Source organism: Cherax quadricarinatus, chromosome 67, assembly GCF_038502225.1.
Source record: "Cherax quadricarinatus isolate ZL_2023a chromosome 67, ASM3850222v1, whole genome shotgun sequence".
NCBI classification, from domain to species: domain Eukaryota; kingdom Metazoa; phylum Arthropoda; class Malacostraca; order Decapoda; family Parastacidae; genus Cherax; species Cherax quadricarinatus.
The window spans coordinates 1,147,422-1,162,421 of NC_091358.1; the positions used below are offsets into that span (position 1 = coordinate 1,147,422).

Below are 15,000 nucleotides of genomic sequence, written 5' to 3' on the forward strand. Positions count from 1 at the left end.
ATCTGTTTAGAGTAAGTAATATATCACACAAGGTAGATCTTGAAGATGTACTCGGAGAAAATTTCGACGTTGTAAACCTCTGTTTAACTTGTAGTTGTGATAAATGGTTTAAAACTCGTAGTTAAGTCTTCTGTGTAAACCCCGTAGAGTTTCACAGGCGTGGGATGCCTGAACCACGTGACTTATCTCACTACACGTGCTCCGATACACCGTGTCAATACACACTTTTTAGCTGTCTAGTGGACTGTCTTTTGTACTGTTTTCTCTGGTTGTGAATGAAGACTGCATTCTGTTTATTTTACTCTGGTTGCTAGGAAATCGGTGGTTGCTAGGACTTCGTAGGTTGCTAGGACGTCGTAGGTTACTTGGATTACGTTGGTTACTAGGGCTTTGCTGGTTGCTAGGACTTTGCTGGTTGCTAGGACTTTTTTATTTAAGCAACGGGACCATCTGAGGACAGTATTAAATTTACTTACAAAACAGAATAATGGGACGAGGCGAGTAAAGCGCTTTTGCTGTGCTGGGATCTACTTGCGTGGTTAAAAAGGGAGACTAAGCGACACCTGAAGGCCTGGGGGAGGGGTTATGGGGAAGGGTGGTGAAGGGGAAGGGGGGGGGAGAGGAAGGGGTATGGTAACTGAGTGTGGGTGTGTCGATCAGGAAATGCCATGGCCGGGAGGTGGTGATGTGAGACCTTCCTGCTTGTCATCTCCCTCCCTCTCCCCCTGTCCTTTCGTAACTAACCTCTCCCTCCTGTCACCTTATCTCCCTGTGTCTCCCTCTACTAGCACTAACCATTTCTCCGTCCCTCCTTCGCTCTTCTTACTATAAAGTATTCTTTTCACCCTGTTTCTCCTTCCCTACCCTTTTCTATCCCTTTCTGTCTACCATGCATACTTCCCGCGTGTTTACGTACCTTCTAGACTTCCTCCTCTCCAGGAACAGTATTATTACTGCCTTAATAAGTTACTTGTATGTCCTTGTGCCTCGCCGGATGGATGGGGAGATGTTTTGTTCGTCAGGAAACAGGTAAGGGTTCTCCTGCAGCGGTTCTTTAGTCAGATGAGCCTTTAAGTGATTAAGTAATGGCTACCTGACCGCCCCTGGCTACCAACACAGATGATGTCAGTTAAATATGTGGGTTATAATTAGTGAAAACCTTCGTTATTTTTTTTTTTTCTTTCTCTCTCTCTCTCTCTCTCTCTCTCTCTCTCTCTCTCTCTCTCTCTCTCACGCGCGTGCTCTCATACACCCATACACATGTCCTCCACACACAAGCACATGGAGGGCGTAGATGGAAGCTAAATACGCAAATGAGTCACAGTGACGCCAGGAAGTGTCTCAGTCCGAGGTTAGTTGCGATGTGGAACGACCTGGATGAGGAAGTAGCGGTGGAGGCAAATTTCACGCACAGCTTCAATATAAGATACGTCAGGTACCTGGAAACCTGGTATTCAGTATGTGTAATTGAGATTGTTTACAAGGCGGAGCCAGGGCTCAACCTCCTGCAACTACACCTCTGATTCTATGATTATAAACAAGGCTGAGAAATTGACGATCAGTCACACACAAATGTGGACAGATAGTTTTAGAATACTGGAGTATAAGAGGAGGCCTACAATCACTGGAGGTGGCACATACACACACACACACACACACACACACACACCGGTTTTAAAATAGTCCACGCGTTTTATCCCAGCCGGTGACACGTGACTTAAGGCTCGCATGAATCATTCAGGCAGCGCTAGACTGGAGGCGCCAGTGCTATCAAGACAACACGAGGATAATCCCATAGAAATGCGATAAGGAACAATCACACGTCAACACTAGAGATGGCTAATAATAATAATAATAATAATAATAATAATAATAATAATAATAATAATAATAATAATAATAATAATAATCGTGAGTCACGTGGGACGTGTTTATTCCTGGCTGTGATGTCAGTATGAGTTGTGTACGCTGATTAAAAGCGTATTTCTGGGTCGGACTGTGTTCCCTCTACGGACGACCCCTCGCTCCCCGGGTTCACAGACCCCTTAACGATCGCGCCAGCCATGTTTTAGGGTGAGGGGAGCGGGGAAGGGGGAGCAGCGTTGAGAAATGGTGGGAGGGGAAAGCCGGAGAACTCAACCAGTGCTCCCTGTCTCGTCAACAAGACTTCGGATTTTACCTTTCATTCTGTCCCATGATATAAATAAAAGTTTTAATTTTATACTTGTTTAAAAAAATGAAGTATTTGTTACCCAACAAATGAAGCGAGTTGTGATTCTCTCATTGAGGAACTTGTGTTTAGAAGGTAGTTCTTGTAGCTTACGAGGGGTTCACTGCGTTGGTCTATTGTGGTAATATGCGGAAGTACGGCTTCTCTTACCTGCATCCACGAAAACACTTCCCATTTCCGGCGTGGAGAGGACGGCGTAGGTTTGGAGGTGACCACGAATAAGGCCACAACCAAGGCAGACATGTATCCCCTCGCATTTTCGACCCTATGGCTTCAAGGCTATGTACAAAATCGCTAAAAATGTCGTTGTTGATTTATAAGCAGTGGTGGCCGATTTGGGCCTTATTAACCTATCAGATCAAAGAGCAAAGGGTGTAGAAAGTATACCATGCAGCTAATATGTCATGCAGTCGATAATGACAATGAAAGCGAGTGGTGGTTTGAGTAAGAGTGAGTGTGAGGGTGGTGGAGAGAGGGTGAAAGTCCCGTGCTAGAGGTGGTGTGACGGAGGTGGTGGCTTGGCTGGCCCAGGCAGCTGGCTTCATGCACCGCAGTCGCTCACTGAACGAGCTTGGGGACGGTGGATTCCCTATCGTCGCTCTCTCATACACACTACTCGGATATACATTTACCTATACAGTGCTTACCATTACTGGGATTGACTACTGTACATCAGAATTCCTGTACGTGGAAGTGCTTCATAATACTTTACAGTGATCGAACGTGTGTTGCTTCTCTGATCTCGGTGTTGTACTGTGACAGCAAGTGTTGCATTCATTGGTGGTGTTGACCCCTTGTGGATTTATACCTGTGTTGACTATACAACAGTAATGAAAATGCCGGAAGAGGATTTACCAATACTTAAAGGCTTGTTACAACATGGCGTAGCGCCTCACTACATGAGTAAGTGTTTGTGTGATATTCTAGGGACAGAGAAGGGGGGTTACTGTGAATGTTTACGCTAGTTAACGATTAAATGGGGTTAAGTATTGATAGCTTGTTAATGGAAGAGAGATACTCGATTTAGTAGGCAGATGGAAGTTAATGGAGAAAAATCAATAAGGCAGGTGTTTAACTGAGCGTCAGTATGTGTAAGAGCAAGCTGTCCCCCGTATTGATTTTGATAGTGTTGAATGATTACTTCGTATTGTTCTACACCCATAGTGTTTCCAGAGCTTCTGATAGTTAAACTTGGAAATACTTGGTAGCTAATATAGTTCTCCAGCCTATACGTGTTGGTTGAGGTGATAAGAGGAGAGGACTGAGGGAGAGCCACGTGTAGAGGTCGTCGCCCTATACAGAGACGCGAGGTAGAGAGGCGATGTGGGTGCCACAACTTACCTTCCCCATTCATTGTACATTATGAATTGTTTGCCATTTACAATGAATTTCAACGTGCATGAATACTTTTTTTTAAAAAGTAACAAAATATGAATGGGTATGTTTACATTGTTGAGGCTCACACAGGTTCAATGTTGCGAGGGATCATTCCACACTGGTTCACTTGTATGTAATGATTTATAGAATTGTTAGATCTGTTAGGTGGTTCTTACTCTCGGTCTGTTCTGTTCACTGACTTGTATCAACATAGTAGTGATAACTAATAAAATCAGCTTGAATACACCGTTTTTGTTAGTATTTTTCAGAACTACCAACTTGGAAATGAGTATTTATCAAATAGTTGACCGGACTTGATAATGGGTCCGGGACTGACCCAAACTTTTCCCCCTTTCAATTTTATTTTAGGAATTTTGGAAGCTAATGTGAAATTTTATTTTGTATTAGTTGTGACATTTAACACCTGCGGTATTGTGAACTTTGCCTGATGTACTAACGAAGTTTCTCTTCTCTCCAACAGCCGTGCGCTTCGGGCGTGTGCCTAAACGTGAGAAGGCCAAGATCCTGGCTGCTATGCAGAGTGTGAACGCCCGCTCACAGGAGAAGGCAGTGTTGGCAGAGCTGGAGGATGATACTCGAGTGACAGCCGCTATCATCCGTGCACACATGGACACTTGTGGCTTCACTAGGGACAAGGTGGCACCCATGCTGCAAAAGGCTCGCACTAACCCCAGCTACACCCAGTGCCCTCCTACACTGGTAAGTCTCCCACTACTTACACACTGCCATAGGTTTTGTTTAGGGTAGTCAAGGATTTGGTCTAGCACTTAATAATTAGCAAGTAATTAGGTTGGAGCCTTCATCACTCCTTGGGTTGAACGACCCACACAGTGGAAGAATCTCCAAGGGAAAATTTGAGGCTGTTTGTGAATTATTTAGGCTGAGAAATAATTTTAAATTTATAGTGTGGATACAATTTTAGCATTGGAATGTACACTGATAGCGCTGATATAATGCAAGTTAAGGCTGAGATAAGTCCAGCTAGCTAGTGTCACAAACTTGTACAGGAAGGTGGTGGTAGTGAGACGAGGTGTGGTTGTTGGAGACGAGATGTGGTTGTTGGAGACTAGGTGCTCTACATAGCAATTCTCCAGCAGGCGAAAATTATTTACAAACATTATCCATGGAGTCTGGCGTTGTGAATAAAGTACTGTGTACTCTGATGCTGAGTTTGCATGTTCAAATCCTATCGTGGATAAGTTTGTAAACTACCATACATGTGTACTCTAGATTCATGACTTGGTGCGAGCCTCTCCTCCCTCCATATGGAGCGAAATGGACACGTATGGTAATCGACTGATTTTGTTAATGTGGTAGAAAGCCACAGTGGGTCGTCATAAAAAGGAACAAACCAGGAAATATTTTTGCGTTTCTCATGACTAAAACGAATGCCTGAGATTGCTAACGACCAGACTGGGGAAAATTGAAACAGTTTTCAATTATTGTAACTGTTAACCAAGGCATGCAGTGAGCTGAGTGTTTAAACAAACTGGTGGAGCGGTGGCAGGCAGGCTGGTGGGAGGTATGGAGGGAGGGAGGTATGATGGGGTGAGGTTAGCGGGTCTAGTGGTGGTGTTGGCTTGGCTCTCGCAGCAGCACTCAAGGTCACACTAGTTCAAGTTCATGCGACCTTATCATCAGGAAGCCGCTATCACATGCTGATAACCGCTGATAGCCAGCTAGCTGACAAAGACCTGGTGATGGCGTGTCCGCTGCCACCATGCTTTCGACGATGCTTACTTAGTGCAACATTTGCAAATTTCTTTCTCATGGGGTAGGTAGTTCATTGGGAACACTAATAGCCATCACGATTACTGCGTTGTGAAGGTATTACTGCCTTTTTAAATTACCATTATAGAATTACAACAGATTATGCCTTTGTATAATACTGCGATATTTACTGGCAAGATGTTTTCTGACACTGAGAACTTGTAGTCATAGTGTAGCGTGTTTTATTTTTGTTTACATTCTTTCCTCTCTTGGAACAGTTTCCAGGCAAACACACACACACACACACACACACACACACACACACACACACACACACACACACACACACACACACACACACACACACACACACACACACCGAGCACATCTGAGGCGCACATCAACCAGATAACTGCTGCAGCATACGGGCGCCTGGCAAACCTGAGAATAGCGTTCCGATACCTCAAGGAATCGTTCAAGACACTGTACACCGTGTACGTCAGGCCCATACTGGAGTATGCAGCACCAGTTTGGAACCCACACCTGGTCAAGCACGTCAAGGAATTAGAGAAAGTGCAAAAGTTTGCATCAAGGCTAGTTTCGGAGCTAAGGGGAATGTCCTAAGAAAGGTTAATGGCTTGACGACACTGGAGAACAGGAAGGTTAAGGGAAACATGATAACGACATACAAAATACTGCGAGGAATTGATAAGTTGGACAGACAGGATGTTCCAGAGATGGGACACAGAAACAAGGGGTCACAATTGGAAGTTGAAGATCCAGATGAGTCAGAGATGTTAGAAAGTATAATAGTCTGGCAAGTGATGTAATGGAGGCAGGAACCATACATAGTTTTAAGACTAGGTATGATAAAGTTCATGGAGCACGGAGAGAGAGGGCCAGTAGCGATCAGTGAAGAGGCGGGGCCAGGAGCTATGTCTCGACCCCTGCAACCACAAATAGGCGAGTACAAATACGTGAGTACACACACACACACACACACACCACACACACACAGCTTCAATAGTCGTTTCAGATATATTAATAAACAAACGGTGTTTAATGAAAGTCATGATCAGCAAGTGTGTTGTCACCACTGAGCGAGTAATGACGAACCTCACAAGCCGGAGCAAAGCGGTCAGCCAAGGTCACGGTCCTGGGAGGGGGAGAAAATGACGGAGGGATCACGGTACGAAACTATCTATCTATATATATATATATATATAATATATATATATATATATATATATATATATATTGTTTGTGAGAGAGAGACAGAACTCGTTTGGGGACAGAGGAATTCCGTATTTAGAGAAATAAAATTTGGTAATTAGTGTAGTGGGCTGCTGTAACAGTGTTGAGATCATCCTTAAAATGTGATAAAAGCAATCTCTTTGTTTATTCAGTACATGACAGTGTTCTCGTACTTGCTGTAACAACCTCCTCCCTCACAACTCTTACATAACACACACACACACACACACACACACACACACACACACACACACACACACACACTATTGAATTATGACACGATGGGTGTGTTGTTGACGTGATGTTGATTAAATATGGATTTAGATGGGTAAACTCTGGGTGTGTGATTAGATTTTGTCCCCTTCCCAAATTAGACAAAATAGTTGGGCCATCATTGCTGGTCTCCACTCCAGCGTTGTTTGCAATGTTTTCCTTGTGAGTGAAGTCAAACAATGGGATGTTTCTTCGGCGGAAATGCCTGAGGAAAGTATTGGTGAGATGATTGCGCGTTTTCACACTGTAATATGCGTTCACTAGCGCATCTTCCCTGGCTTGTGACGTCACTTGTAACCTTGGGCGGGGTCGGGCAGAGGACGTGCTAGAGTCCCCCTCAACACCTGTACCAGTCCCCCTTAACCGTCCCCCGTCTAACTGCTCCCCACTCTTCTACCTGCCTTCCACCCACTCATAACTGCTCCCCACTCTACCTGCCTTCCTCTCACTCCTAACTGCTCCCCTCTCGCTTCTAATTGCCTGATCACGCTCCTAACTGCCCTCAATGCACTTGAACTATATATATTTACATTGCACACGAAAAACCTATCAAAATCATATATCAAAAAATTTTTGCCAAGTCTTCCTGTACGAAGAAGCACGTCTTCCATTGCTTTATTTTGTTTTAGCGTTTTAATGAAGGTCTCGACCTCAGTATATGATTCAAAGTCAATTAGTACATGTGTGCAAAGTGCGTCGGAAGCAGTCAAGGTTACATAACTGGTGGCGCCTCTAGTGGTGATGGAGACTGCTGCTGCCGCTGCTGCCGCTGCTGCCGCTGCTGCCGCTGCCGTCTCCACCACACACTGGCTAACCGATTCTCATTCTTAGCTTTGTGGGGTTCGAGTCTCTGCCCCCTGACTGGCGTCTCGGGACGTTTCAACACTGGAGATATGATTACGTAGGTCATGTAATGGATGTCGTGTTGCATTTGAGGTGAAGGGGGGTAAGAGAGAGAGAGAGAGAGAGAGAGAGAGAGAGAGAGAGAGAGGTGAGTGCGGGAGAAAGACCAGGGGTAGCGACATAGGTTCAAGGTCAGGTGTTGGTCACTCGTATGCCCTTGGCAGGGTCATTTGGGGCACCGCCTTGCCCTGGGCACCGCCTCCTCCCTTCCCCTCCGGGTGCACCACCTCTCACACCTCACCTACCAACCAGTCCTCGTCTACTCAACTAGTTTATACTCAAATATATACATAAAATACTCGGTGCTGTATGTACCGTCCTCAGACCTTGACGCTAGAGTAAAAGCTATATTGTGGTTAGGTTATTATGGTAACGATTATATATGTAGATCTGGTGTGCGAAACAGCCTCCAGTGAGGTACACTCAACGCTGCTAAGTTAGTCTCTAGTGAGTTATACTCAGCGCTGCTATGTTAGCCTCCAGTGAGGTATACTCAGCGCTGCTATGTTAACCTCCAGTGAGGTATACTCAGCGCTGCTATGTTAACCTCCAGTGAGGTATACTCAGCGCTGCTATGTTAACCTCCAGTGAGGTATACTCAGCGCTGCTATGTTAACCTCCAGTGAGGTATACTCAGCGCTGCTATGTTAACCTCCAGTGAGGTATACTCAGCGCTGCTATGTTAACCTCCAGTGAGGTATACTCAGCGCTGCTATGTTAACCTCCAGTGAGGTATACTTGACGTTGCATACGTGTTAGTTTACCTTACTGATTGTCAGTATATATTTTTTCCTATAGTCTAATATTATCTCGTGTGGCATCGTGTCTCCATGTTGTCGTTCGTGTCATTCACGATGTTAATTGCTCCCGTTGACCTGGGTAATATTGTAGTTTTAACTTGACTTTGGATATTTTGACGTTTGTAAAGTGACCTTTAAGCGTCTTGAAGCCTGAAGTTTGCTTTGTGTTGGCAGCTAACTGATGCTTGTCCTCAGGCGCTCTGTCCTTCTTAGTCTTGAAGCTATGTACGTGTTCGCCTCGCCTCTTCGTGTAGTTCGTTCCCATGTGTGTGTGTGTGTTGGGGGGATTGGGGGTCGAATGCATCCGGTTTAACACTTGCAGCCAGACCCGCTTGTCAGCCTGTCTGGCTTTCCTGGAGTAGGTACCACGAGAGATTATTTACCCAGCTCGTAATGGCTTCCGCTCAGTACCAAGCGCGTGCCCATCGTAACTATACCCAAAGTTCGTAGAAGGGAGGACTCTAAAAGCCACTACTACTACTAGCCTTTGTTGGCTTATCCTCGTGTGTTAATCCTGTCTTCATGGTGCCTGGGTTTTAGTGCGCTGTTGTACAGTAGGTCGTGTACTAGGAAAATAAGCCACTTCGCTGGCTTAGTCCTAAGAATGTGTTCTTCACTGTGGCTATGTTTACTTGGCAAGCCACATTTGTGAGACTAACCTGCTTTTGTTCAGTTCTTGGAAACCATTAAAGAAGATAGCTGGGTTAAAAGCAGAGCTGTACCTCAGCCATCTGTGTCACTTATTGCATTAATGTATCTTGAGCTCTGGCAATACTGACCGTCTGTCCTGGGAACTGTATACATTAGAATTCCAATATACCAATGGTATACAATACCGACAAGTTGATGTATTAGATTCGTGCATTAATAAATCACTAGATGGAATGTCTACAAAACTGATACCTGGATATTGGACATGTGTGTTAATTATCAGTTGCAGAGTTCTGTCTATTAACCTTTTGGCAGACAGACTATTAACTCGGATCCTCAACTTTAAAGAACTTTAGCCATGTTAACATAAGAACATAAGAAAGGAGGAACACTGCAGCAGGCCTGCTGGCCCATACTAGGCAGGTCCTTTACAATTCATCCCACTAACAAACATTTAATGACATTAAATGATATAGTTGTAGCCTATGGTCTTCCATTTTTGAAAGTCAAAGGGTGACCGGTTTCTGTTTTTTTTACCCCACGACTTTCCTGGGGTAACCAGAAGCTCACATTACTTGTGGTGGCTGGTGTGAGTCACTCAGCAAACGTGACTAAGATGAAGAGCGACACCAAGGCAGCAGCAACCTCAAGGGACTTCTGCTATTCGTCCCTCACCTTCGCGTCAACCAGGGCTTCACGTGTGTCTGTTAGCTTAATTACGGCAGCCTTGACTCTTCTACCAAATTACTCCTGTGTATTCATTATTTGGAGATTCTTGAGCGTCTCAGCGGAGGAAGACTCGTTGACCACTCCAATTCCACGCCAGGTGTTGAGAGCAAACTGAATGGGACAGCCACTGGGATCCGAACAGTGGGTAGTGATCCGTGTTGGGACTGGCCCAACCAGACTTTCCCAGCGTTTTTTTTTTCCTCCCTATGAGGCCTCGTCGTTAAGCGATTAGGCATTTAATGATTTCATCATGGCTTAGTGTTTCGTCAGTGGCCTTGACAGCGGTCGGTCTCTGTCAAGGTCACTGACGCTGCCAAATTTACCCGCCAAACGCTCGTGCCAACTGCTCAATAACCCGACAAACTCCATGCAAATTCCTCTTAAATAGCTAACTGTTTATATGCGCCTCAGTGAACTGCAATATTTATCAGTTATTGGTTACTTGTTTGATGAACAAGATACGTGCAACTCTTGGGTGTCTTTATCGATGAATAAGACAGTATTTTATCGGCAATAAAGATACCTGGGCGTTGCTCATGTGTCTTACTCGTCAGCTTTATGTATTGTATAGTGTCAGTATTGTGATGGAGTCTGGCACACAGCACGCTCCTTCCAGGCAGACTACGCCTTACAACTTGGTGAAAGCTTTCAAGATGGTAGACCAACAGTAATTTCCTCCTGCCCTCCACGCGTGGGTTGGTAGACAAGGGTGTCTGGGTTACTTATCCTGGGGTGGTAGGTGGTCGACATGGTATGGGGGAGGAGGGATTATTAAGCCTGGGGGATGGTGGGTGGTTGAGATGGTGTGCGGTGGGGGAGGGGGAATTTTTATGCCTGGGGAGTGGTTGGTGGTAGAGAGGGAGTGGGGATTAAGTGGTCATGAGTGGTGGGTGGAACCAGAACAATCGCCATTCATTCAAAGTGACCAAGAAAGTTGCCCAGTGAAACACAGGTGGTTGAAACACTATTCCTCAGCTGAGGATCAATAGAGCAAGGAAGAGATGTATAAGTGGCAACATTGCTCTCAAGGTCACAGGTAGCGAAGATGATCCCCTTACAAATGTGTCCTCCTGTGTCACGTATCCATCACCATTGTGTCATGTGGCATTTACACCAGAGGATGTGTCTTGTGAGTGAGTCTGGGGAAAAGGTGAGGACAGTACCTTGGCTTCAGTAGAACATTACCACAGGAAAGACAAAGATCCCTAAAAAAAGAGAGTTGACTCGGGCGCCGTCTGGATCCTCAGGGTACATTGTTAGGGAGGGCGGAGTCCTTGGGGCGTGTAGAGGGCACAGGGGCGTTCCTGGGTATGATCCTGTACAGTTGTACTTGTGCTAACAAAGGATTCGCATTTCTTTGTTGTTTTCCCAACGAGGATTCGATATATTTTTTTTTTTTTTGCTAGTTTCGTCGCGGTTGTCAGGGTACTTGCAATGGTAACATTCTATTAATGGTAGTGAGGTGACAGTGGGAGAGGGGAGGGGAGGGGAGGTGTCTCCCCATCACTTCAAAGACGCGACCAAGCTCCCTCGCCCCTTCCCCCCCCCTTCCCCCTTGAGGGTTATCGGAGGTGGTTTGAAGGACGGACGTAAACAGTGGGTTATCAGAGGACATTTGAAGGGCATTAGTGAACACCTGGTGCTAGTATCTTCTGACCAGAGTTACTGACTAGACTATGTGGCTTGACTTTTGTGACCAAACTTAACATGACTCCACTCGCTGACTAGACTGACTCATCTGCTTTAACTGGGATCTAAAGCAGTGAGAAGTGATTATCTCAACCAGTTCCCTAAGCTGTTTATATTACATCTACACTAAATACATGTAGTGTGTGTGAGCTGGGTGGAGTGTGTTGGTACAAGGGCTTGAGCCTGGCAGCCGAGACGTCACAAAGACTCTTGAGCAACCTTGCCATGTCTTGTCAGATTTTAAATTTAGCTCTTCGATCGGTTTAGCTCACCTGAATAGCAGTCATGGCCTTGAGCCCTTGAGAAGCGAGGCTGGTTCAAGGGGGCCGGAGGAAGGGAGAGAGCTAGGTTGAGACTGTAGTCATGTAGGTTATAGCTAAAACGTTAAGACAGTTGTGTGCAGGTATATGCTTTAGGTACAAAGTTAATTTAAGTTAATGTAGGCTGGATTATTTCTCTCATGGATAAGAAATGTGCCAATATTCGCCAACTTGTTGTTGTGTACCATGAATAATATAGTTTAGTTTATGCAATAGGCAAATAAGTCAAAAGTCACGTGTGCTAATGTTTATTTTCTTCTTCCACAGGCTTGCCCACTGAACCCCCGGCCAGTGCCCCTTCACGGCCAGCAAGAGCTGGTTCAAGACTTCAGCGAGCGCTTCTCCCCAGCCATCCGAGGAGTTGTGGAATTCGCTAAGCGTCTCCCAGGGTTCCAGCAACTGCCACAAGAGGATCAAGTGACGCTGTTGAAGGCGGGAGTGTTTGAAGTGCTTCTGGTACGCTTGGCGTCTATGTTCGACGCTCGTACTAACACCATGCTGTGCCTCAATGGTCAGCTCCTCCGTCGTGAGGCTCTCCATACATCCGTCAACGCTCGCTTCCTGATGGACTCCATGTTTGACTTCGCTGAGCGCGTCAACAGTCTCTGCCTAAGTGATGCTGAACTTGCACTCTTCTGTGCTGTGGTTGTGTTGGCTCCTGACAGGCCTGGGCTGCGTAATGCCGAGTTGGTTGAACGCGTCCAGAGACGCCTGGTAAACTGCCTTCAAGCCGTAGTGTCCAAGCATCATCCTGAGAACCCAAATCTACATAGAGAACTACTCTCGAAAATCCCAGATTTGCGCACACTTAACACCCTTCACTCCGAGAAGCTGCTCAAGTACAAGATGACTGAACACACTGCTAGCGGTGTAGGCCCCTGGGATGACTCCAGGTCTTCATGGAGTATGGAACATGAAAGCAGCGTGGGATCTCCGTCCTCTTCATGCGCTGCAGACGAGGCTATGCGCTCTCCAGTTTCCTGCTCCGAATCCATCTATTCTGGGGAGTCTGCTAGTTCAGGAGAGTCAATATGCGGCAGTGAAGTGTCTGGGTACACAGAACTGCGTCCCCCCTTTCCTCTGGTCCGCAGACGCCATGACAATTCAGAAGGTGCGTCCTCTGGAGACGAAGCCATAGAGTCCCCACTCAAGTGCCCGTTTAGCAAGAGAAAATCAGACAGCCCAGATGACTCTGGTATTGAAAGTGGAACTGATCGCAGCGACAAGCTTTCCTCACCATCAGTCTGCTCTTCTCCGCGTTCATCAATAGACGAGAAGAGCGAAGAGGATCGTGAAGAAGATATGTCAGTCCTTCGTCGTGCACTACAGGCACCCCCCATCATCAACACAGACCTTCTCATGGAGGAAGCCTACAAACCCCACAAGAAATTCCGTGCACTTCGCAGGGAAGAAGAACCTCATTCTTCTCAGCCCACAACCTCCTTGTTGGCCCAGACCCTCGCACAGCCCCCTCAACACACTCTTGCTGCCTCACACTCTACTCTAGCCTCAACACTGGCGTCTACACTGTGTGGTCCTAGCCTTGCAGCCTCGCACTCTACCCTTGCCCGGACACTACTAGAGGGCTCCAAGATCTCTGAAGATGCAATGCGACGTGCAGATCTCCTCCATTCTTTGATTATGCGCACTGAAGTTCGGGAGCGATTACCTTCAACGGCCAGAGTCTCGCCTGCGCCATATTACGTCCCACAGAACGCTATGGATCGCCTCCAGCCTCCAGTTTCCTCCTGGTCATGCCCATCTTCAAGGGGTTGCAGTAGTGGCAGCCTCAGCCCCATGCAACCCACCGTCACTGCTCAACCTCGAGTACATCTCCTCACTACACCTACTCCCTCACGCTACTACGAACCCAGGATGTCAACGACGCCAGTTGGGATGGGAGCGCAGCCATCCACATCCCCAGGTGTATCAGCCCCTTCCCCGTCTCAAGCCATGGGCGTGCATCATTCAGCCATGGGTGCACAACCCCAGAGGACCTCCTCATCTCCCGTGGTAGAACTGCAAGTGGATATTGCTGACTCTCAACCGCTCAACCTTTCTAAGAAGACGCCGCCGCCAACCCCCCAGGAATTCATACTGGAAGCGTAATGCACGGCTGGAAAGCGCTTACCCGAGTACAAAGCCACTATGTGGCCCCGATATTCTCACTCTCAGGCGGACAGATGGACAGCAGAGCCGTAACAGCAGCTGTATGGAGAAGGAGAAGGTAGTAGAGAGACAGAGAAGGCTGTAGAGAAACAGAAAAGGAGACTTAAAGGAGAAAGACTACAGCGTGGAGGAGGAGGAGATTGTTAGCGGCAGGGTGCGGGGAGAGTCCTGGAGCATGCAGCAACGAGGGGTCGTGAGATGGTCGTAGATCGTCGCCGCGACAACGTTGGTGATGGTCGTAGCCGCCTGCTCCCGACCCGGCCCGCACCAGCAGTCATGTACAGGGGGCGGACGCCAGTCTAAAATCCCGCCCTAAAACCCGGACCACCCCAGGTGGCCCACCCAAACTGGTGGCCCGCCCCACCCAGCTTGCAACAGGGCCATGAGGTTGTCATGCCTTCCGCCCAAACGAGAATAGTGATGTATATCTAGTTCAGTATTCACCATCTCATGCACTCACCCCCGAGGACCAGACTCATCAATCATCCATTTACTCATGGCTAGATCTCGATGTCATTATTATTATTATTATTATTATTATTTTGCCCATGTTTGGCGAATTGTTATGTCATGATTATATTATCACAATTTCCATTAAATCATGATAGAATTGAATGTATTCTTATGAACATTTGTCATAAGAAAATAGTTCCAGTGTGTGATTGTATGTACATTTTTGTAATATTTGGGAGTTCAAATTTTGAGTCTTTAAATAAATGTGCAAAAAAAAATATTAAGTCTTTGATATAGATATTCCCCTAATCTTAAAACCGATTCTTCTAAGGGAAGATGCTGATAATCTTTGAGGTTTGATAATAATTCTAGCATAATACACTGATAATTCTAACTTAATAATCATTCTAGCAAAATATAT

General features: G+C 46.2%; 1 protein-coding gene across 5 annotated transcripts in view; it reads left to right on the top strand.

Moving 5' to 3' along the window:
* Eip75B (Ecdysone-induced protein 75B) overlaps positions 1–14,791 on the top strand; it is a 369,370-nt gene extending 354,579 nt beyond the window's left edge. For all 5 annotated transcript variants that reach the window (XM_070099329.1, XM_070099330.1, XM_070099333.1 and 2 more), the window contains exons 4-5: positions 4,089–4,327; positions 12,225–14,791. In XM_070099329.1, the coding sequence (XP_069955430.1) occupies positions 4,089–4,327; positions 12,225–14,066 (2,081 nt within the window). In that variant the 3' untranslated portion in view covers positions 14,067–14,791. The remainder of the gene's footprint in view (positions 1–4,088; positions 4,328–12,224) is intronic.
* Positions 14,792–15,000: the final 209 nt, after the last annotated feature.